This window comes from Eschrichtius robustus, chromosome 3, assembly GCF_028021215.1.
Source record: "Eschrichtius robustus isolate mEscRob2 chromosome 3, mEscRob2.pri, whole genome shotgun sequence".
Classification (NCBI taxonomy): Eukaryota; Metazoa; Chordata; class Mammalia; order Artiodactyla; family Eschrichtiidae; genus Eschrichtius; species Eschrichtius robustus.
In genome coordinates, this window is record NC_090826.1 from 175085152 (window position 1) to 175107570 (window position 22419).

Genomic DNA, 22419 nt, shown 5'->3' on the forward strand with positions numbered 1-22419 from the left:
ATCAGAGTTTCAGGCTAATTATTATTCCTTTCAGTTACTGATCAGTTATTCAGTTACTCTTATTAACTGAAACTCAACCAATCGTTTTTTTTGAAACTTCAGATGATAGTCTATTCATGGAAACTAAGATAATGGAGTGATCTGGTATACGATATATACTCCAACATCTTGGCACTATCAAATGAATAAAATGTGGGGCTTTGGAAACCATTCTCTGAGGACTGGATTTTAAAGGTTTTACTCTAAATGAAAAAAGTCTCATGAGCCTATTCATTCCCCATATGTAAAGACTTATTATCATGACTCAGATTTGCAGTTGACTGAATAAAAATGCTTTAATATTTAACTTCTGATAAACACACCTATAAATTTTTAATAATTTTTTCTGTTCTAACTGAATTTAAGTCTTTCAGACATGTATTCTCTGTGATTATACAGTAAGCCTTCATACACTTAAAACCTACAGTTAAGCAATCATGACAATAAATGACCTGAACTTTAACTATGGAGTATCTATTTTTTAAAGTTATACCAAACAAGTGATACAAACAAAACTGTAAAGATTCTCTTTGCCTTACCTAAAGAGAACAAATAAATGTGAAGAAATTAAGTGCTCCTTTATATACTACATGACATATTCACCACAAAAATCAAACTTTAGTATTCATAAATGATGATCACCTAACAACCTAAATAAAATCACTTTAGCTTCATTTTTGTTTAAAAATGTACAATAAAGTAATACAACTATAATTCACAAAAATATGCAATTCAACCTTCTTATTAATTTCAAGAACTAATGATTTCCTTAAACTTAAAAGCAATACACAGAAATATGTATTATTTTTTCCTAGGCAATGGATGGTCTGTAATTACCCACTTCAGCCACCAGATGGGATTCATGTGTTGAAATACACAAATGGAAATAATTATCTAATAAACTCTAAATACTGACAAACATTGAGAAATGAAATAGAGATGGCTCTTAGGAACTGTCAGACTGGACACAAAGCAGGAATTGCCAGCACTTCAAGAATAATGATAATATGCTGCTATGTGGATGCAGACATATACTAGACTCATACACTGTTCAAGAAAGAGATGCTGTATCTATTTAATGAGGTGAATGATGTAATCCTGTGATCACTGAGGAATATAAATAATAAAACTAAATACGATCTAATCTTTTTAAAAATAATAAAAGTAAATATGATCTAATCTTTTTAAAAATACGATCTAATCTTTTACAAAGAGTGTACTTCTAAATAATTTTTCTCTAGAAAAATTAGGGGATTATAAAATAAAGAGAGGGCTTCCCTGGTGGTGCAGTGGTTGAGAATCTGCCTGCCAATGCAGGGGACACGGGTTTGAGCCCTGGTCTGGGAAGATCCCACATGTCGCGGAGCAACTAAGCCCGTGTGCCACAACTACTGAGCCTGCGCGTCTGGAGCCTGTGCTCCGCAACAAGAGAGGCCGCAACAGTGAGAGGCCCACGCACCGCGATGAAGAGTGGCCCCCACTTGCCGCAACGAGAGAAAGCCCTCGCACAGAAACGAAGACCCAACATAGCCAAAAATAAATAAATAAATAAATAATAAAATAAAGAGATGCCAAAAAAGAGTAAAACAATCAGGACAGCATATTTGAGAGTGATTATAACAATTACATAATTTAACTCAATAAGATATGTGAATTTACTTCTATTTTTAAGTTAAAATTAAGTACAAAGAAAAAGCAACATTTGCTCTATAATTTTCCATACGTGTAATACAAAATTTCACGTAAGTAAAACAAGACAGAACAAGCTCTGATATTACAGCACTCCATCTCCTTACTGCTGCCTAGTGAACCAATGCTCTGAAATCGGAAAAGCTATGCAAAGAGAGAACATGGTTATCTTCCACATTAAGATCTCAAAGAAACAGAGTGGAGGGGACATGCCTTACAAGATTTTGAAACTTACTATAAGCATACTGAACCACAAATCGTATGACAATAGATATATATGTCAAAGAACCTAAGTGTCTAAAATGGCAATAAGAACATACATACCAATAATTACCTTAGATGTAAATGGATTAAATGTTCCAAACAAAAGACACAGACTGGCTGAATGGATACAAAACAAGACCCATATATATCCTGTCAACAAGAGACCCACTTCAGATCTAGGAACACATTCAGACTGAAACTGAGGGGATAGAAAAAGGTATTCCATGCAAATGGACATCAAAAGAAAGCTGGAGTAGCAATACTCATATCACACAAAATAGACTTTAAAATGAAGACTGTTACAAGAGTCAAAGAAGGACACTACAAAATGATCAAGGGATCAATCCAAGAAGATATAACAATTGTAAATACATATGCACCCAACATACGAGTACCTCAATATATATGCCAGATGTTAACACCCATGAAAGGAGAAATCGACAGTAACACAATAATTGTGGGGACTTTAACACCCCACTTACGTCAACGGACAGATCACCCAGACAGAAAATCAATAAGGAAACACAGGCCTTAAATGACACATTAGAACACATGGACTTAATTGATATTTATGGAACACGCCATCCGAAAGCAGCATACACATTCTTCTCAAGTACACATGGAACATTCTCCAGGACAGATCACATGCTGGGTGACAAAGCAAGCCTCAGTAAATTTAAGGAAACTGAAATCATATCAAGCATCTTTTACTGACCACGCTATAAGGTTAGAAATCAATTACAAGGACAAAACCATAAAAAAACCCGCAAACATGTGGAGGCTAAACAATATGCTACTAAACAACCAATGGATCACTGAAGAAATCAAGGAGGAAATCAAAAAAATACCTAGAGACAAATCACAATGAAAACACGACAATCCAAAACCTATGGGACACAGCAAAAGCAGTTCTAAGAGGGAAGTTTATAGCAATACATCTTACCTCAGGAAACAAGAAAAATCTCGAATAAACAACTTAACCTTAAACCTAAAGTAATACAAGAAAGAAGAACAAACAAAACCCAAAGTTAGTAGAGGGAAACAAATCATAAAGATCAGAGCAGAAATAAATGAAATAGAGACAAAGAAAACAAGAGCAAAGATCAATGAAACTAAAAGCTAGTTCTTTGAAAAGGTAAACAAAACTGATAAACCTTTAGCCAGACTCCAGAAAAAAAAGAGGGCTCAAATCAATAAAATTAGAAATGAAAAAGAAGTTACAACTTACACCACAGAAATACAAAGGATCACAAGAGACTACTACAAGCAACTATACGCCAATAAAATGGACAACCTAGAAGAAATGGACAAATTCTTAGAAACGTACAACCTTCCAAGACTGAGCCAGGAAGAAACAAAAAATAAGAACAGACCAATCACAAATACTGAAATTGGAACTGTGATTAAAAAACTTCCAACGAAAATCCAGAACCAGATGGCTTCACAGGCGAATTCTATCAAACATTTAGAGAAGAGTTAACACCTAGCCTTCTGAAACTATTCCAAAAAATTGCAGAGGAAGGAACACTCCCAAACTCGTTCTACGAGGCCACCATCACCTTGATACCAAAACCAAAGATACAACAAATAAAGAACATTACAGGCCAGTATCACTGATGAACATAGACACAAAAATCCTCAACACAATACTAGCAAACCAAATCCAACAATACATTAAAAGGATCATACACCATAAGTAAGTGGGATTTACCACAGAGATGCAAGAATTCTTCCACATCTGCAAATCAATCAGTGTAATACACCACATTAACAAACTGAAGAATAAAAACCATATGATCACCTCAACAGACGCAGAAAAAGCTTTTGACAAAATTCAACACCCATTTATGATAAAAACTCTCCAGAAAGTGGGCATAGAGAGAACATACCTCGACATGATAAAGGCCCTATATGACAAACCCACACCTAACATCATTCTCAACAGTGAGAAGCTGAAAGCATTCCCTCTAAGATCAGGAACAAGACAAGGTTGCCCGCTCTCACCACTTTTATTCAACATAGTTCTGGAAGTCCTAGCCACGGCAATCAGAGAAGAAAAAGAAATAAAAGGAATCCAAATTGGAAAAGAAGTAAACCTATCCCTGTTTGCAGATGACACGATATTATACGTAGAAAATCCTAAAGATGCTACCAGAAAACTACTAGAGCTCATCAATGAATTCAGTAAATTAGCAGGATACAAAATTAATGCAAAGAAATCTCTTGCATTCCTACATACTAACAACGAAATATCAGAAAGAGAAATTAAGGAAACAATCCCATTTACCATTGCAACAAAAAGAAACAATCCCATTTGTCATTGCAACAAAAGGAATAAACCTACCTAAGGAGGCAAAAGACCAGTACTCAGAAAACTCTAAGACACTGATGAAAGAAATCGACGATGACACAAACAGAAAGGAAGATATACCATGTTCTTGGATTGGAAGAATCAATATTGTGAAAATGACTATACTACCCAAAGCAATCTACAGATTCAATGCAATCCCTATCAAATTACCACTGGCATTTTTCATAGAATTAGAACAAAAATTTTACAATTTGTATGGAAACATGAAAGACCCCGAAAAGCCAAAGCAACCCTGAAAAAGAAAAACGGAGCTGGAGGAATCAGACTCCCTGAATTCAGACTATACTACAAACCTGCAGTAATCAAAACCTTATGGTACTGGCACAAAAACAGAAATACAGATCAATGGAACAGGATAGAAAGTTCAGAGATAAACCCATACACCTATGGTCACCTAATCTATGACAAAGGAGGCAAGAATACACAATGGAGAAAAGACAGTCTCTTCAATAAGTGGTACTGGGAAAACTGGATAGTTACATGTAAAAGAATGAAATTAGAACATTCTCTAACACCATACACAAAAATAAACTCAAAATGGATTAAAGACCTAAATGTAAGGCCAGATACTATAAAAGTCTTAGAAGAAAACATAGGCACAACACTCTGATATAAATCGTAGCAGTATCTTTTTGGATCCATCTCCTAGAGTAATGGAAACAAAAACAAAAATAAACAAATGGGACCTAATTAAACTTAAAAGCTTTTGAACAGCAAAGGAAACGATAATCAAAATGAAAAGACAACCCACAGAATGGGAGAAAATATTTGCAAACAAAGTGACTGACAAGGGAGTAATCTCCACAATTTACAAACAGAGCATGCAGCTCTATATAAAAAAAAAAACAACCCACTCAAAAAATCGGCAGAAGATCTAAATAGACATTTCTCCAAAGACATACAGATGGCCAAAAAGCACATGAAAAGATGTTCAACATCACTAATTATCAGAGAAATGCAAATCAAAACTACAGTGAGTTATCCCCTCACACCAGTTAGAATGGCCATCATCAAAAAATCTACAAACAATAAATGCTGGAGAGGGTGTGGAGAAAAGGGAACCCTCCTACAACCCTGGTGGGAATGTAAATTGGTACAGCCACTATGGAGCACAGTATGGAGGTTCCTTAAAAAACTGAAAATAGAACTACCATATGATTCAGCAATCCCACTCTTGGGCATATATCTGGAGAAAAACATAATTCGAAAAGATACATGCACCACAGCGTTCACTGCAGCACTACTTACAATAGCCAAGACATGGAAGCAACCTAAATGTCCACTGACAGAGGAATGGATAAAGATGTGGTACTTATATACAAGGGAATATTACTCAGCCATAAAAAAGAATGAAATAATGCCATTTGTAGCAATATGGATATACCTACAAATTATCATACTAAGTGAAGTCAGACAGAGAAAGTATCATACGATATCACTTATGTGTGGAATCTAAAAAAAAAAAAATAGTAATAATACAAATGAACTTATTTACAAAACAGAAACAGACTCACAGACTTTGAAAACAAACATGGCTACCAAAGCGGAAACGCAGCAGGGGGGGGATAAACTAGGAGTTTAGGATTACATACACACAATACTATATATAAAATAGATAATCAAGAAGGACCTACTGTAAAGCATAGGGAACTCTACTCAGTATTCTGTGATGACCTAAATGGGAAAAGAATCTGAAAAAGAATGGATATATGTATGTGTATGACTGAATCAACTCTGCTATATACCTGAAATTAACAGAACATTGTAAATCAACTATACTCCAAAATAAAAAAAAAAAAGACCTGTCTCAGTAGGTGTCTCGTATAAGCTAATTAAAATCCAAACTAGAAGACTAATATTCACCTCCAAGTTGATGTCTGTCCTATCCATCTGAACTATGCCACTCCTCACCAAATGTGGTAAGCAGAATAATGGCTCCCAAACATGTCCTCCTCCAAATTGCTGAAACTGGCGAATATGTTACCTTATATGGCCAAGGGGCTTCACAGTTGTGATTAAATTAAGGAGATGGAGGGATTATCCAGGTGCAATGAATGTAATCATAAAGGTCCTTATAAGCAGAGGTAGGAGAGTGGGAGTTAGGGAAGAGATCTGAAAATGCTATGCTGCTGGTTTTAAAGACAGAAAAAGGAACTGTGATCCAAGGAACACAGACGGCCTCTAGAAGCTGGAAAGGGCAAAGAAACAGATTCTCTGCTGGAGCCTCCAAAAGAAACCCAGCCCTGCCAATATCTTGATTTTAGCCCAGCAAGATCTGGTTTGAACTCTTCTGAACTCCAGAACTGAGTGATGATGGTAACTGTGTTGTTTTAAGAAACTAAATGTGTGGTAATTTGTTAGAACAGCAGTAAGAAACTAATACACCAAGTCACCTATGTTATTTTCTTCTCATAAGTCTCTGTAGCTGAAACTTTGTTGTTCAGTTGATTTGTTTGTTAGATGTTTCCACCCCATTCCACTCCCGTAGGAATAGAAACCACAAGGTGAGGAGGGGTAGCCCTCAGACTGAGCCCACTGCCTGTCCCACTGAGTCAAAGAGTTACTAATGTTGTCAAAATTGTTTGGCATTACTAACACCAGAGACCAGGAACACAGCATTTATTCTGATGCATTCTTAGCTATCTACTGTGTGCCAGGGACATGGGAAGCTTTGGGATGGAGAGAGGTATTAACAGCTCCTGACACCCAGACCTCAATACAATCACATGGAGCAACAAGGTAATATTGATTGTAAGATGTTTTTGAGCAATTAAAATGCAAATGGAATAGCAATGTTTTGGGAGGCTGTAATTTAAAAGAAAGGCATGGTGGGCACAGTGGTGAAGAGCAGTGGCTTCAGACTCAGGATTTAGTTGAGAATCCTGTCACTTCTCTCCCAGGATGACCTGGGGTACTTTTTTCTCCAAACTGATTTCCTCACTAGTAAAATGGGGATGATGAGATCTATGCCACAGGTTGTTGCAATAATTAAATGAGAACATGTATACAAGAGCCTTTAGTGTAATGCCTGGCATAAAATAATACCCCAATAAATCATAACTTAAAAGTCCAATTCATTTCTCAATATTCAGAAGCAATTTTTATGGAACTAGATGGTTTCCCAACCTTTTCTCATCAGGAGCCTCTAGAGCTGAGTTATTGTTTTTTAAATGGAGTAAAATTGCTTTACAATGTTGTGTTAGTTTCTGCTGTACAATGAAGTGAATCAGCTATATGTATACCTATATACCCTCCCTTTTGGACCTCCCTCCCATGCCCCCCCGATCCCACCCATTGAGGTCATCACAGAGCACCAAGCTGAGCTCCCTGTGCCATATACAGCAGGTTCCCACTAGCTATCTATTTTACACATGGTAGTGTATTTATGTAAAACCTAATCTCCCAATTCGTCCCACTCTCCCCTTCCCCCTGCGTACACATGTCCATTCTCTACGTCTACGTCTCTATTCCTGCCCTAAAAATAGGTTCATCTGTACCATTTTTCTAGATTCCACATATATGCATTAATATACAATATTTGTTGTTCTCTTTCTGGCTTACTGCACTCTGTGTGACAGACTCTAGGTCCATCCACATCTCTACAAATAACCCAATTTCGTTCTTTTTTATCGTTCAGTAATATTCCATTGTATATATGTACCGCATCTTCTTTATCCATTCATCTATCGTTGGACAATTTAGGTTGTTTCCATGTCCTGGCTATTGTAAATAGTGCTGCAATGAACATTGGGGTACATGTGTCCTTCTGAATTATGGTTTTCTCAGGGTATATGCCCAGTATTGGGATTGCTGGGTCATACCGTAGTTCTATTTTTAGTTTTTTAGGGAACCTCCATACTGTTCTCCATAGTGGCTGTATCAATTTACATTCCCACCAACAGTGCAAGAGGGTTCCCTTTTCTCCACACCCTCTCCAGCATTTACTCTTTGTAGATTTTTCGATGATGGGCATTCTGACCAGTGTGAGGGGATACCTCATAACTCTAGAGCTGAGTTATCTTATTTTGAAGAGCTCTCCCTCCTTCCCACATCTCCCCACTCCTTTCCCCACTCCCAAATCCGTAATTTCTGCTCAGTGCTGAAATGATTTGTCACATCAGATTCTGTCAGTTAGGATTTCCCTTTGCCTATTTTCCTTCAAGAGATGGACCCCAGCCAGATAGAGGGATTTGGAGGTTAGTTAGGAGACTCTCCAACTAAAAACACAACTGTGGTTTGGAGAGGGTACCGTAAGAAGGCAGAAATATAAGGACACAATGATTCTTTCTTTGTGGTCAAGATGGATGAGCTACATTTGTCAGAGCAATTTTGTTTGCCTATGTTGTTGTTCTTTTTTTTTTGGTAAAAAACACACTGTATATCAGCATAAAATCCCTCACTGTTTTATTTTCTACTAGACCTTTCTCAATATAACTTTCACTGTTTTCTTTCCAACACCTCACTGCCAAGTTGATTAGAAAGGCAGTTGATTCTACCTCTCAAAGGTTAAACTGTGAAGTTAAACATATATGCATGTCTTTCTCTTTAACACATAAAAATGCTTTATCTTGTTTCTCTTCCATCTAACCCAACACACAAAAATATTCAATCTCCTATTCTGAATTCTCAGCAGATAATGAAGGGAATAATTAAGATGATCACCAGACTAACAGGCCTACGAAACAGAATCAAGAGCCCAGAAATAAACCCAAGAATATATAGTCATCTAGTATTTGACAAGGGAGCCAAGAATAGTGTATGGAGAAAAGGCATTTTCTCTTCAATTAATGGTGCGAGGAAAATTGGATATTCACATGTAAAAGAATGAAATTTGACCTGTACCTTACAGGACTCACAAAAATAAACTCAAAATGGATTAAAGACTTAAATGTAAGACCTAAAACCATACAACTCCTAGAAGAAAACATAGGAAAAATGCTCCTTGACACGTGTCTTGGTAATAATTTTTTTTTTGAAAGTGACACCTAAAGCACAAGCAACAAAATAAAAAATAAGCAAGTAAGACTACATCAAACTAAAAAAGCATCTGCACAGAAAAAGAAACTATCAACAAAGTGAAAAAATAACCTATGGAATAGGAAAAAATATTTGCAAACCATATATCTGATAAGGGGGTCAATATCCAAAATATATAAAGAACTCATACAACTCAATAGCAAAGAACCAAATAATCCAATTAAAAAATGGGGCAAAGGACTTGAATAGACATTTTTCCAAAGATATACAAACGGCCAACAGGTACATGAAAAGATGCTCAGCATCACTTGTCATCAGGGAGATGCAAATTAAAACCACAGTAAGATATCACTTCACACCTGTCAGAATGGCCATCATCAAAAAGACACGAGATAACAAATGCTGGTGTGGATGTGGAGAAAAGGGAACCCTTGTGCACTGTTGGTGGGATTGTAAACTGGTACAGCCACTATGGAAAACAGTATAGAGTTTCCTCAAAAATATTAAGTATAGATCTACCCTATGATCCAGCAATTCCAGTTCTGGGAATATATTCAAAGGAAATGAAAACACTAGTTTGAAAAGATATCCGCACCCCCATGTTCATGGCAGCATTGTTTACAATAACCAAGACATGGAAACAACCTAAATGTCCATCAACGAAAAAAAAAAAGAATCTAAAATTAGATCCAAGTATATAAAAATAAATATAAAGCAAGATAAAGGGGGCTTTCATATTCAATGAGAAAGGATGATTTATGTAATAATCAGAACATAATTAGCCACCCACTTGGAAGAAAATAAAAGATTCCTAAATCTAACACCATATACAAAAAGTAAATTCCACGTGGATTAAAGATCTAAAGTGTAATATAAGCTCTAAAAGGGAAACAATCTACACAAATACTCTTCATTAATACAAGTAACAGGTTGTAAACTGAGCAAGAAAAAAGAACTATAGAAGTAAAACCTAACAAGGTAGAAAATTAATGAATATAGGTGAAAAATATTTCACTGTGCTACTCTTTCCTTTTTTAAGGTTTTAAATTTATTGATACAAAAAGCTGTGGAAAAACAATTTATTAAAATGATTACTCTCTTAAAATAATTTGAATATTTTCCTTTCTTCTGAAATCTTTTTATTGGCATTGTGTTGAATGACTTAACTGTACATGAGAAAATCTAATATGTCCTTAATTCTTTCCCTTTGTCACTTTGCATGGGAATATCGCTCTGAAATCATCGACACTCAGTGAAAGCAAAGAAAAGTCATGGTCAAAAGCAAAAACAAAGAATGCAAAATGTAACAGCATCATCTTTCTTGTATTAGCCACGCGATGAGTGAAATTTTGTGCAATACCATGTGTACCTGTCTGACAAGTCACAATCTTTAGCACTGCTGTGCAGTAACATAAATTATGCTGTTACACCTGGATAACTTGGTATAATCGTTATACAACTCCTTTGGAATCCCCTATCAAAAAAAATGTATATAATATTTAAACAAATAAACAAAGCAAAATCTAACACCATTTCTCAATTTAGATCCATAAGCTGGTAAGTTCAAAACAACACTCTTAAAAAAAAAATTCCCTTTTTCAAATCAGTCTTGCTTCATATAAAATCATCCCTGAAAGAAATCATCCAAAAAATATTTTTCATACTACTCAATAAATAATATTAAAAATACATATCAACAGAATGCTCTCAAAATGAAAAGTGTGCACCGAATCTCTACTGCAATGAAAATATAAAGTGCAGATTACTGATATAAGAGGTCTTTTTTTTTTCTTTTAACACATATGGCAAATCTCTCATAAACTGAGGGTTTTTTTTCTTTTATTTAATACATCTGGGATCCTTTAAATATATCTGTAAACTTTAGAAGACATTTTAAATATTTTTAATCTATTGTGGCTACTTTTTCTTAACTAAATTCAATAGTGACAAAATATTTATATGTTTTTTGATATTTTGGCAATTAAATTCAATAGGATCATAGTCTAAGTTAGTACATCCCAACCATTTTTGTTCTTCTACACCATTCCCTGTCATCAACATTTCTCACTGCATACAGTGATTTTGAACTAATAATCCTACCTTTTCTCCAATTAAAAAAGAGAAATCACTGGTGTGCACTTTTCCTTGTTCCCTGTTAGTTTCTGAGAATGCAAGAATTAGTAAAACCGAACTACCTCTGTGTAAAGCTCACACATTATAGATGTTAAACTACAGCACTTCTGCCTACAACTGTCCTGCTTCACTACCTCGCTCCCAACCGTATGGCAGTCATGACCAATGTAAGGTCCTATTCTCCCCTACTATAGAGTACAAAAGACTCAATCATTATAGACAAAAAACACAGGGCTCACATTAACAATCCTGCCTCATCATTTAATACAATAGTTAAATGATTCAGAAGCTGGATATACTAAGCAAGAAGATGTAACTTCAAGATATCTCAGTTATACCACAGTTCATACTGTATATGCAATATTTAAGACATACTGAGGCTATCAGTAATATTTACCAAATTAGTTGTAAGAATAAAAGCAAACTAAATCTAATCAGGAGATACAGAAGTGGGCAAAATGTGAAGGAAAAAAATTTGATGGCTAAAATAAATAGCTCTAAAATCTATAAAAATAAAATCACAATATTAAAAAATACCCCCCAAAATAAAAAGCAAACCATTATTAATTATACAATACCTGTAACACACAGCAAAATGGGCATACGCAGCTACAATCCAGTTGTGATGGCCAGCTACTATTAGTACCTTTCGTGGATCCACAGGAAATCCTGTTGATATTAGCAAAAGAAATCTTTTACGTTCTAAAGAAGGGGTTGGCAAAACTATGACTAACAGGCCAATTCCCGTCCTCTACCTCTTTTGTTAAAGAAAGCTTTGTTGGAACACAGCCAATCACATCTGTTCATACATCGTCATCGCTGCTTTCGTGCCACGATGAAAGTTGAGCGGTTCCAACAGAGACCCTTCGGCTCATGAAGCCCAACATGTTCACTGTCTGGCCCTTTCCAGAAAAAGTCTGCCAATCTCTGTTCTAAAGATTTACAGCTAACAGAAGATCATGAACTTTTTAAATAAAAATTATGTTAAGTGAGATTCTTCAAGATATAAATGGTAGATCTAGATTAAAAAGAGATAAAGCAAAAATCACATCTTTAAAAATAATTACTCAATATCATCTAGAACTAAAAACATACGTACTTTTTAAATTTATGTACTCTTTGCTTACCTAGCCTAACAGTCTCTTCTCCAGTTCCAGAGAGAACAGGCTGTGTACCATTTCCTCGAGCTTCACCTTCTGTAAAATTTAGTCCATTTCTAGAATCAGCAGAGGATCTAGTAGTGTTGTTTATTTTACGACTAGGAATACCTATAAAAGGAAAGAAAAAGATAAGTTTACTTCTAAGTTCACCTACCAAAAATTTAAAATTTCACATTATGGCTAAGAAACAAACAAATGTGAATTTCATTATAGCCAAAACTTATCTTCCAATACACCAACTTACTGCAAGTAATTAACTACCATAGAAAACAAGATGAAATTTTTAAAAAATAAAATTCATTCAACAGATTTCTGATACTTATCATGTTATATATATAAAAAGTAAGACTAAGATTTATCATATTATACTCTGTATTTACCTAGCTCTAGGTTACCAAATCAGTCAATCACTAACTCATTCATTCTGTCACTACTCTTCACATTTATGGAACAGTTACTATGTGTTAGGTACTATTTACTAATTTAAACCGCTCTAGAACTGAATTGCCCGATACTTTCAAACATCTCTTATTTGGCAGGAGAGCCTTTTTCAAAATGAAATCTTGTTCAAAAGCCTGCTACAACACAGGTAAAGACCGAACTCTTCTAACTCACTGAAGAGGGGCAGAGATGACATGCACCTCACACTCCTCTGCCCTGTACACTGCTAAATCTCTGAAAAGCTCCTGGGGTTCCACAAAGGAGATCGACAACCAGTTCTCAAACACAGGAGTCAGCAAATCTGGCCACGGCCAAGTAGCGCCTGATGGCTGTTTACGTAAATAAAGCTGTTATTAGACACAGTCTCACCCATGCATTTCTGTAGCGTTTATGGCAGAGCTGAAGAGTTGCCACAGAGATCTTTTAGCTCACAAACCCATCTGGCCCTTTACAGAAAAAGTTTGGCAAATCCCTACCCTAATATACAGTATGACTTAACTTCTGTTAATATTAAAGTTCTCACTTTTTCTAGTAGATTTACAAAGGAAACTCAATAATCAAGAAACAGATTTTCCTACTCACACATCTGTACTTACTTAATGATAAAAAGACTTAAAAAAAAGAACTAAATAAATAAAGCAGAAGTACCTGGCGGAGGCAAGTAACCATGAAAAAGGACACTGCCACAAGATGAACGCTCCAGTTCTTCACATAAGAGAAGCCTTCTTACTAAAAACATTTCAAAGCAAACTTGTCAAGAGTACATGCAAACACAAAAATAGTACTCCATTTTTATTTTCTCTAGTTAAAGAGGATAAGGAAAGAAAAGGAAAACGTTTACGTTAAATCAGCTGACAACACGTTTTTACTATGAAAATCCACAAAAAGCAAGCACTGACTAGTCCATCAAAAATTAGGACCTGATATAAAACACATTTCATTTGGGCAAGTTTAGTGCTCAAAGGGTCAAATCATAAATATAAAATACTAGAATACATACCTAATGGAGTGATTCCATAAAATTCTGCTTCATGCCTGAGAACATTAATACTCACTCCCCTACAAAGAAACCAATGAATGATGTAAATCCTCTAACACTGGCAACTCGGATTATCATCTGAAGCAGAAAGAAAAAGTACTAGGTTCTTAATGTTCTTAATCAACAAAGTCATAGGGCTTTAAAACTTACTTTTTTCCTAAGATCCTTAATTATTTGAAGAAGTATAGATAAAAAAACTGCACACCACCAAGAACGTTTTCTTACTAAAAAACCATTTATATATGGATGAAATGGATGACTAAATGAGAGATTAGGGCTTTATAGGGTTAATACAAGTAATTATCAGTAAGTATCTAATAAGGCAAACAAGAGTGGAAATCATTCCTATGGTATTAATTGCTTTTAACCATAATTTCTATACATATTTTAACCTCCCCAATTATCCTATAAGCTCCCTGCAAGCATGTTCTCCTCTGATCCATGTTTGTATGCCTCATGCAGTGCCTACCACAGTGCTTGTAAGTAACAGTTATGCAATCCATATTTATTGAACAAATAAATTCAGATAAATGACTCTTCTCAACAGAAACCAAAAACAAAAGCAAAACAGAAGGCAGAGGAAAACAAAGATCAGCCTTAAGAAGGGGCTATGTTACCCAGATAAAGATGCTACAATAAAGTAATATGAAAATAAGAAGTAAAAAAAAAAAAATAGAAGCTTAAGAGTTTAAAATGATGCATTTTAGGTTTCAGTTATAATCTGTCCTTACTTTAAAAATATTGCCTGGGCAGAAAAGAGAGGGGACATCACTACAAATTCCATGAAAATTAAAAGAATAAAGGAATACTATGAACAACTCTATGCCTACAAACTTGATAACCTAGGTGAAATGGACAATTCCTTGAAAGACACGATCTGCCAGAACTCACACAAGAAACACTATCTCAATCGGTCTACATGTATTAAAGAAACTGAATCAATAACAACCTTCCAAAACAGAAAGTACCATGCCCAGGATTCACTGGTGAATGCCACCAAACACTGAAGGAAGAAATTATACCAATTCTCTACACTCTCTTTCAGAGAAAGAAGCAGAGAGAACACTTCCTAACTCATTTTATACGGCCCTCACTACCTTAATACCAAAACCAGACAAAGACATTACAAGAAAACCACAGACCAATATCTCTCATGAACACAGATGCAAAAATTCTCAACAAAATATTAGCAAACCGAATCCAACAATGTCTAAAAAGAAATATACACTACAACCAAGCGGGTTTTATCTCAGGTATGCAAGGCTGGTTCACTATTCTAAAATCAATTAATGTAATCTGTCACATCAACAGACTCACATGATCATATCAATAGGTGCCAAAAAAGCATGTGACAAAATCCAACACCCATTCATAATAAAAACTCTCAGTAAACTAGGAATAGAGGGGAACTTTCTCAACTTGATAAGACTATTTAAAAAAAATCCTATAGCTAACATCATATTTAATGGTAAGAAATTTGAAACTTCCCACTAACACCTGGTTACAAGACAAGGATATTCCCTCTCACCACTCCTTTTCAACTTCATACTGGAAATCCTTATTTACACAAGTCAAGAAAAGAAAAGAAAAGGCATACAGATTGGGAAGAAACATATAAAACTGATGATCACAGATGACATGATTGTCTATATAGAAAATCCAAAGGCATGGACAAAAAACTCCTGGAACTAATAAGCAATTATAGCAAGGTTGCAGAATACAAGGTTAACGTACAAAAGTCGACTGCTTTTCAATATACCAACAGTGAAAAAGAGAAACTTGAAATCAAAAACACAATACCATTTACATTAATACCCCCCAAAAAGAAATACTTAGGTATAAACCTAACAAAATATATACAAAATCTATATGAAGAAAACTACAAAACTCTGATGACTGAAATCAAAGAACTGGAAAAAATGGAGAGATATTCCTAGTTCATGGATTGGAAGACGTAGTATTGTTAAGACATTAGTTCTTCCCAATTTGATCAGATTCAATGTAATCCTAATCAAAAGTCTAGCAAGTTATTTTATGGATATCAACAAACTGATTATAAAGTTTACATGGAAAGGCAAAAGATCCAGAATAGCCAACACGATATTGAAGGAGAATAACAAAGTTGGAGCACCACCACTACCCAACTTCAAGCTTTATTATAAAGCTAGAAAAATCAAGATAGCGTAGTACTGGTGAAAAGAATCAACAACAGATCAATGGACTAGAACAGAAAGCCCAGAAATAGATCCCATACACATAGTCAACTGATCTATGACAAAGGAGCAAAGGAAAAACAATGGAGTAACAAATAGTGCTGAAACAACTGGACATCTGCATGCAAAAAAAAAAGAGAGAGAAATTAGTCTAGACACAGACCTTACACTTTTCACAAAAATTAACTCAAAATGGATCACAGACCTAAAGGTAAAATGCAAAACTAAAAAATTCAAAGAAGATAACATTTAGGAGAAAACCTCAATGACAGTGGGTATGGTGATACCTTTTTAGATACAACCAAAAGACATAATCCATGAGAGGAATAAGGATAAGCTAGACTTCATTAAAATTAAAAACTTCTGCTCTACGAAAGACAATGTCAAGGAAATAAGACAAGCCACAGAATGAGAGAAAATATTTGCAAAAGACAAATTTGATAAGGGACTGTTATCCAAAATATACAAAGAACTCTTAAAACTCAACAATAAGGAAACAAATTCAATTAAAAAATGGGCCAAAGACCTTAACCAAGGAAGATACAGAGGTAGCAAATAAGCCTACAAAAAGATGCTCCACATCGTATGTCATTAAGCAAATGCAAATTAAAACAATGAGTTACTACTGCACATTAATTAACATGGCCAAAATCCAGAATCCTAACACCAAATGCTGGCAAGGATGTGAAGCAATAAGAACTGTCATACATTGCTGGTGGGAAAGCAAAATGCTACAGCCACTCTAAAAGACAGTCTGAGGTTCCTATAAAACTCTTACCATACGATCCAGCAACTGCGCTCCTTGGTATTTACCCAAAGGAGTTGAAAACTTAACGACCACACGAAAACCTGCCCATGGACGGTTTATAGCAGCTTTATTCCTAACAGCCAAAACTTGGAAGCAACCAAAATGTCCTCTTTAGTAGGTGAGTGGAAAAATAAACTGGTATATTCAGATAATGAAATATTATCAGCATTAAAAAGAAATAACATGAATAGACACGGACTTAACTGCATAATATTAAGTGAAAGAAGCCAATCAGAAAAGGCTACATACTGTGTGATTCCAACTAGGACATTCTGGAAAAGGCCAAATTATGGAAATAATACTTTGTACAGTATTATAAAGATGCACACATGTCATTATACATTTGTGCTAACTCATAAAATGTACAACACCAAGTGAACCAAAGGTAAACTATGGACTTTGGGTGATTATGATGTCAGTGTAGGTTCACATCAATTGTAAAAAAAAAAAAAAAAAAGTATCATTCTGGTAAATGATGTTAACAGTGGAGGAGGTTGATAATAAAGGCAGGGGGGCACATGGGAAATCTCTGTACCTCCCTCTCAATTTTGTTGTAAACCTAAAACTGCTATTAAAAAAAGAAGTCTTAAAAAACAACAGACAAAAAAAATTCCGTAGGCCTAAGGAACACATGTAATTGCGATATTAAATTGCTTTTATTTGTGAAACTGGTTGTAACTAGTTTAATAAGAACAGTTAAAACTTTCTTATTCTATTTCAAAACTACTTGTGTTAACAGTACAGTAGCACTGGCTAATTATTTGTTTGGGGAAGACAGACAAATATGATAATGATAATACAGTGTGATAAGGGCAATACAAGAATTTTATGCAAAAAACAGAAGTAGAACATAGTATTCTTTTTTCAATTCCTTCCCACCTTCTTTTAGAAGGTACTACTCAGAGAACTTAAGTTTGCTAGGCTTCCCTAAATGAAATAAAGAAGCAAGTTGAAACAAAAGCAGTGAATACGAATACTTATATTTCTGCCTTTCATGGGTGATTTAGTCATGGATTAGTCACAAGGACACTGACTAGAAGTAAATTTAGGCTTTAATCAAATGCTAAAAATAATTTTACCCCAGAAGTAAGCAGTTAGTAATATACTTCCCACTTCTACCCCAGGCCAGGAAACAGACAAACAAAAAGCCCCAACACACTCTTTTATTCATTCAATAAATATCTACTGAACAGCTACTATACATGCCGTTTTAACAACACTGGGAATACAGCAGGGAACAAACCAAACAAAAAAATCTTTGCTTTCAAGGAGCGCATATTCTAGTGAATATAAGCCAAAAATTATATAATATTATAAAGTAGCAGCTTAAAGAAACAATGAGAATTCTAAAACCTGTATCTAAAAAAGCATTAATAGGTCCTTAAGTGAAAGTTCATTAGGAATATATGAAATACAAGAACAATAAAATACAAATTAGATTGTAGCTTCCATTGTAGACTGTAGACTATGGCAAAGTTAAAGAAATAGTTTAAATGGTCATTCATTTACCCACCAAAAAAAAATGTATCGCTATGCGTCAAGCACAATGCTCAATCCTACAGGTATACAGTAAACAACTTGTCCTTTTAGAATTTAAAGTCTAACAGAAGATAGACTACTGGGGTAGTGGCAGTGCAGGAAACTCTGAACACCTGTATCAGGTGGACACAGCAGAGATCACTGAAGTGATCAGAATCAAGCTGAGAGCAGAAAGGGTTGAAAGTGTTGAAGCAACAAAAATCAAGCAGGAGCTAGATTAGAGAGAGCCTTAAGAAACAACAGGAAGTCCAAAATCCTTAGCCATTAATCCAGTAACACGTAAGAGTTTTAAGCAGAGGAATAACCAGATTAGATTTATATTTTCAGAAGTTAATTTTGGCTACAGTGTGAAAAATGAATTGAAGGGATGTAAGAATGAAGACAGGGAAATTGGTAAGGAAGCTATTAGAGTAATCCAGAGGAAGGGATGATGGTGGCCTGTATCTATGACAGTTTAATTCAGAGGAAACTTTTAAACAAAAATAATCTTGGGGCGGGGAAAAAAACGTTTCTTCATAAAATATACCCAAAACCATACCTTTGAATAAAAATTTACTTTAAAAAGATACATTTCTTACCTTAAGTCTAGTTCTTTTGTCCGAAGAAAATTTAAAATGGGTGCAAACGCTGCTGGATCTCTATCAATAAATATCTGTAAATAAAGAATTACAAATTTTATTTTCAAATTACAAATTAAACTTCTAACTTTAATATCTGTAACACTAACTTAGGGAACAAATACTGAATTATTTAAACACTATATTTCCTTGACTCCACTCTTATTAAATTTTAATGTTTCTAAAATTGAAATGTAGTTATAACCGTGTGCATTTATGTGGTAGTAGTGGTGTCTTTTCTCCACCTGAAAAGCTGTTGCTAGATTGATTATATTTTAAGGTGCAGGAAAAATGGTATCAAATAAGTCCACTTTCTCATTTCTATTTAATTGATATCTTTGGTGAAAGGGACACCAAAGGGAAAATTTTTATCTGAAATATTCTAGAATTCAATAAATACTTTGAAAACATTATGCATGAATAATACTTTCTTACATCATCTGATCACTATTGGTGACAGTGACTGTGATTTACATAATTTGTGATTCATAAGTGAGTAATTAAAACAACAATGTACTTTTATAATACACACCAGGCAATCAAGAAAAGTAAACTGCACACTGGTGTCCAAACTGGAAAACAGTAACACTTTTACATGCTACTATCTCAATTTCCTCAAGGGCTGGGTGTGGGGTGAAGGGGAGGGTGACAAAAACAACAAAATTTTTTTAAATAACAAACACAGCACCACTGAATACATATGGGGAAAATAAAATGCTTAAAAAATACGAAATACATCATTGATAACTTTTTACAGGAATGTATGCCAACACTATTCTGAACCAATTACAAAAGCTCTAACCATAAAATTGAACACCTTTTAAAGCTTATGTAAGTCAATTACACAGCAGAATGGTAGCAAATAATAAACCTTCTTATATTATAATCAGTTACTATATACAATGAATGAGGTTCTTCTGGCTTCATAAATTCTTGCTTTTGTTTTTATTAGAATCAATCAGAAGTTGAAGAAAACACCACAGATTTGTAGAGGTCTAATTACTGATGTCCTTTTTATAATCTCACATGGACCTATCTGCTTGTGCTGCTTTATTCCATCTGCAAATCTCATCACAGCAAATAAACACCTCTGGTCACTTTGTTGCCTCCCAAATGAAAGTCTTATTTGCTTTTGTGAGCACTAAACATTTACTTTACATGCTATTGTTCATATTACAACTGCTTTTTAAATTTATAAACCAATTTTTTTTTAACTGAAATTTAATAGTTCTTTACTTCCCTCACTCCACCATTGCTGCAGAAGTTCATAAGGTTATTCTCCAAAATAAAAAATTGTAGAACTTTACTAATTTACAACATCTTACCATTATAATATTGAAATATTTTAGTATTTACATTCATCTACTTACTGTTCAAGTTTCAATTACTGATTAAAAGAAATATTTCCTCTCTTGACAATGTAAGCTCAGATCCTACAATCCCTCTAATCATGATTATTTAAATTGCTATATGCAGTATTCTCAGTTTCAAGTTCTCTTCTATAATTACAGAAACACTATTCACGACAAGAAATAAAAATCTTTAAGTACATATACTTTCATTTAGTAGTTATTAAAAGAGTAGTTTCCCTGTCTTCTTAGAGTATAAGGATCAAACATTATAAGCATTTTTTTATCTAATTTAGAAACATACATCAACATTGTTATACTCACAGCACCAGTTTCATCTCGAAGTGTTGAAATTCTTCCACTCAGCAAACTAGAAGTCATTAAAATTTAAGACAGAGTTAGTTTTTAAAATCTGAGTATGAATAAAATGCTTTAATTCTTTCAAACATCAAAGACCAATACAAATGAATCATCCTATCTCCAAGGTAAAATAACAATTTAAAAATTCTATTTTAAGAGTTAAGTTTTTTTATTCGATACATAAAAATATTTTTTATTGTTTTAATAAATAATCAACTGTATTTAAAAAAAGGTACTAAAGAATTATATGAAATACCTGGAAAAAAAAGAATCTGGAATCCACATAAGTGTCTGTCTTGAGGTACTAAACCTGCAATTATAAAGTATCTGGTATTATAAGAGAGGACATGATTTGAAATTTCCACGTTAGTTAACTTGCTTTAATACGCTGGCTAATGATTTACAAGTTGCTGCATAGCTATAGCTGTATCAGATTATTCCAAGAGCTCTCAACAAAATCAAATAATTAATTTGCTTACATATAATATAGCTTCCTAAAACACTACTTTCTAGCATGCCAATCTACTGAAGAATCAATAATTAGCCCACCACACCAAGTCTAAAATTCTCAACATGACATACTATCTTCAGGTCACGTTTCATCTCTCCAACACAAACTGTTTTCCCCTCTAATAAGACAGTACTTCTTAATATCCTCAAACAATCCATGCTTACACCACTTCAGAATCTCCATCCCAGCTGCATCAACCTCATGTTCAATTATCCAAGTTCCACCCATCTTTTTTTTAAAATAAATTTATTTATTTATTTTTTATTTTATTTTTGGCTGCGTTGGATCTTCGTTGCTGCGCTTCTCATTTCGGTGGCTTCTCTTGTTGTGGAGCACGGGCTCTAGGCGCGCGTGCTCAGTAGTTGTGGCTCGCAGGCTCCAGAGCGCACGCTCAGTAGTTGTGGCTCACGGGCTTAGCTGCTTCGCGGGATGTGGGATCTTCCCGGACTAGGGCTCCAACTCGTGTCCCCTGCACTGCCAGGCGGATTCTTAACCACTGTGCCACCAAGGAAGCCCCATCCATCTTTCTTGATACCTTCCAGGTTCTACCTTCTCTTTAATGGCTTTTCCAAATATACTATCCTATACTATCTTTCTGAGCTCATATTAATCCCACTGCACATAATGCATTTAACATTTCCTTTATAGTCTTGGGCTATTCACAACTGTTGCATTCACTCATTCAAAAATCACTCAGTAAACACTGTTTTGAGGTTAACTGCCATTTGATCAAGTCTGCTTATTACCACCAATTTGAGGGGAACTTTACCAAAGCCTCGTGTAACAGACCGAGGCAAAACAATCAGTAACTGATGTAAACTGGCATGACAAAGAATTCGATATAGGGCTCATCCAGTCCAGCACTTGATGTCTGAACAATTTCATTTTAAGATTCATCACACTGCACTA

General features: G+C 34.8%; 1 protein-coding gene across 1 annotated transcript in view; it reads right to left on the reverse strand.

The window, feature by feature from the left end:
- The window catches only part of KCTD3 (potassium channel tetramerization domain containing 3), a 63229-nt gene that overhangs the window by 38036 nt on the left and 2774 nt on the right, over nucleotides 1–22419 (reverse strand). The window contains exons 2-8 of the mRNA XM_068541820.1: nucleotides 21256–21309; nucleotides 20964–21009; nucleotides 19252–19325; nucleotides 14075–14133; nucleotides 13723–13803; nucleotides 12601–12741; nucleotides 12052–12142 (exon numbers count right to left, since the gene is read on the reverse strand). Coding sequence (XP_068397921.1) covers nucleotides 12052–12142; nucleotides 12601–12741; nucleotides 13723–13803; nucleotides 14075–14133; nucleotides 19252–19325; nucleotides 20964–21009; nucleotides 21256–21309 — 546 coding nt within the window. The remainder of the gene's footprint in view (nucleotides 1–12051; nucleotides 12143–12600; nucleotides 12742–13722; nucleotides 13804–14074; nucleotides 14134–19251; nucleotides 19326–20963; nucleotides 21010–21255; nucleotides 21310–22419) is intronic.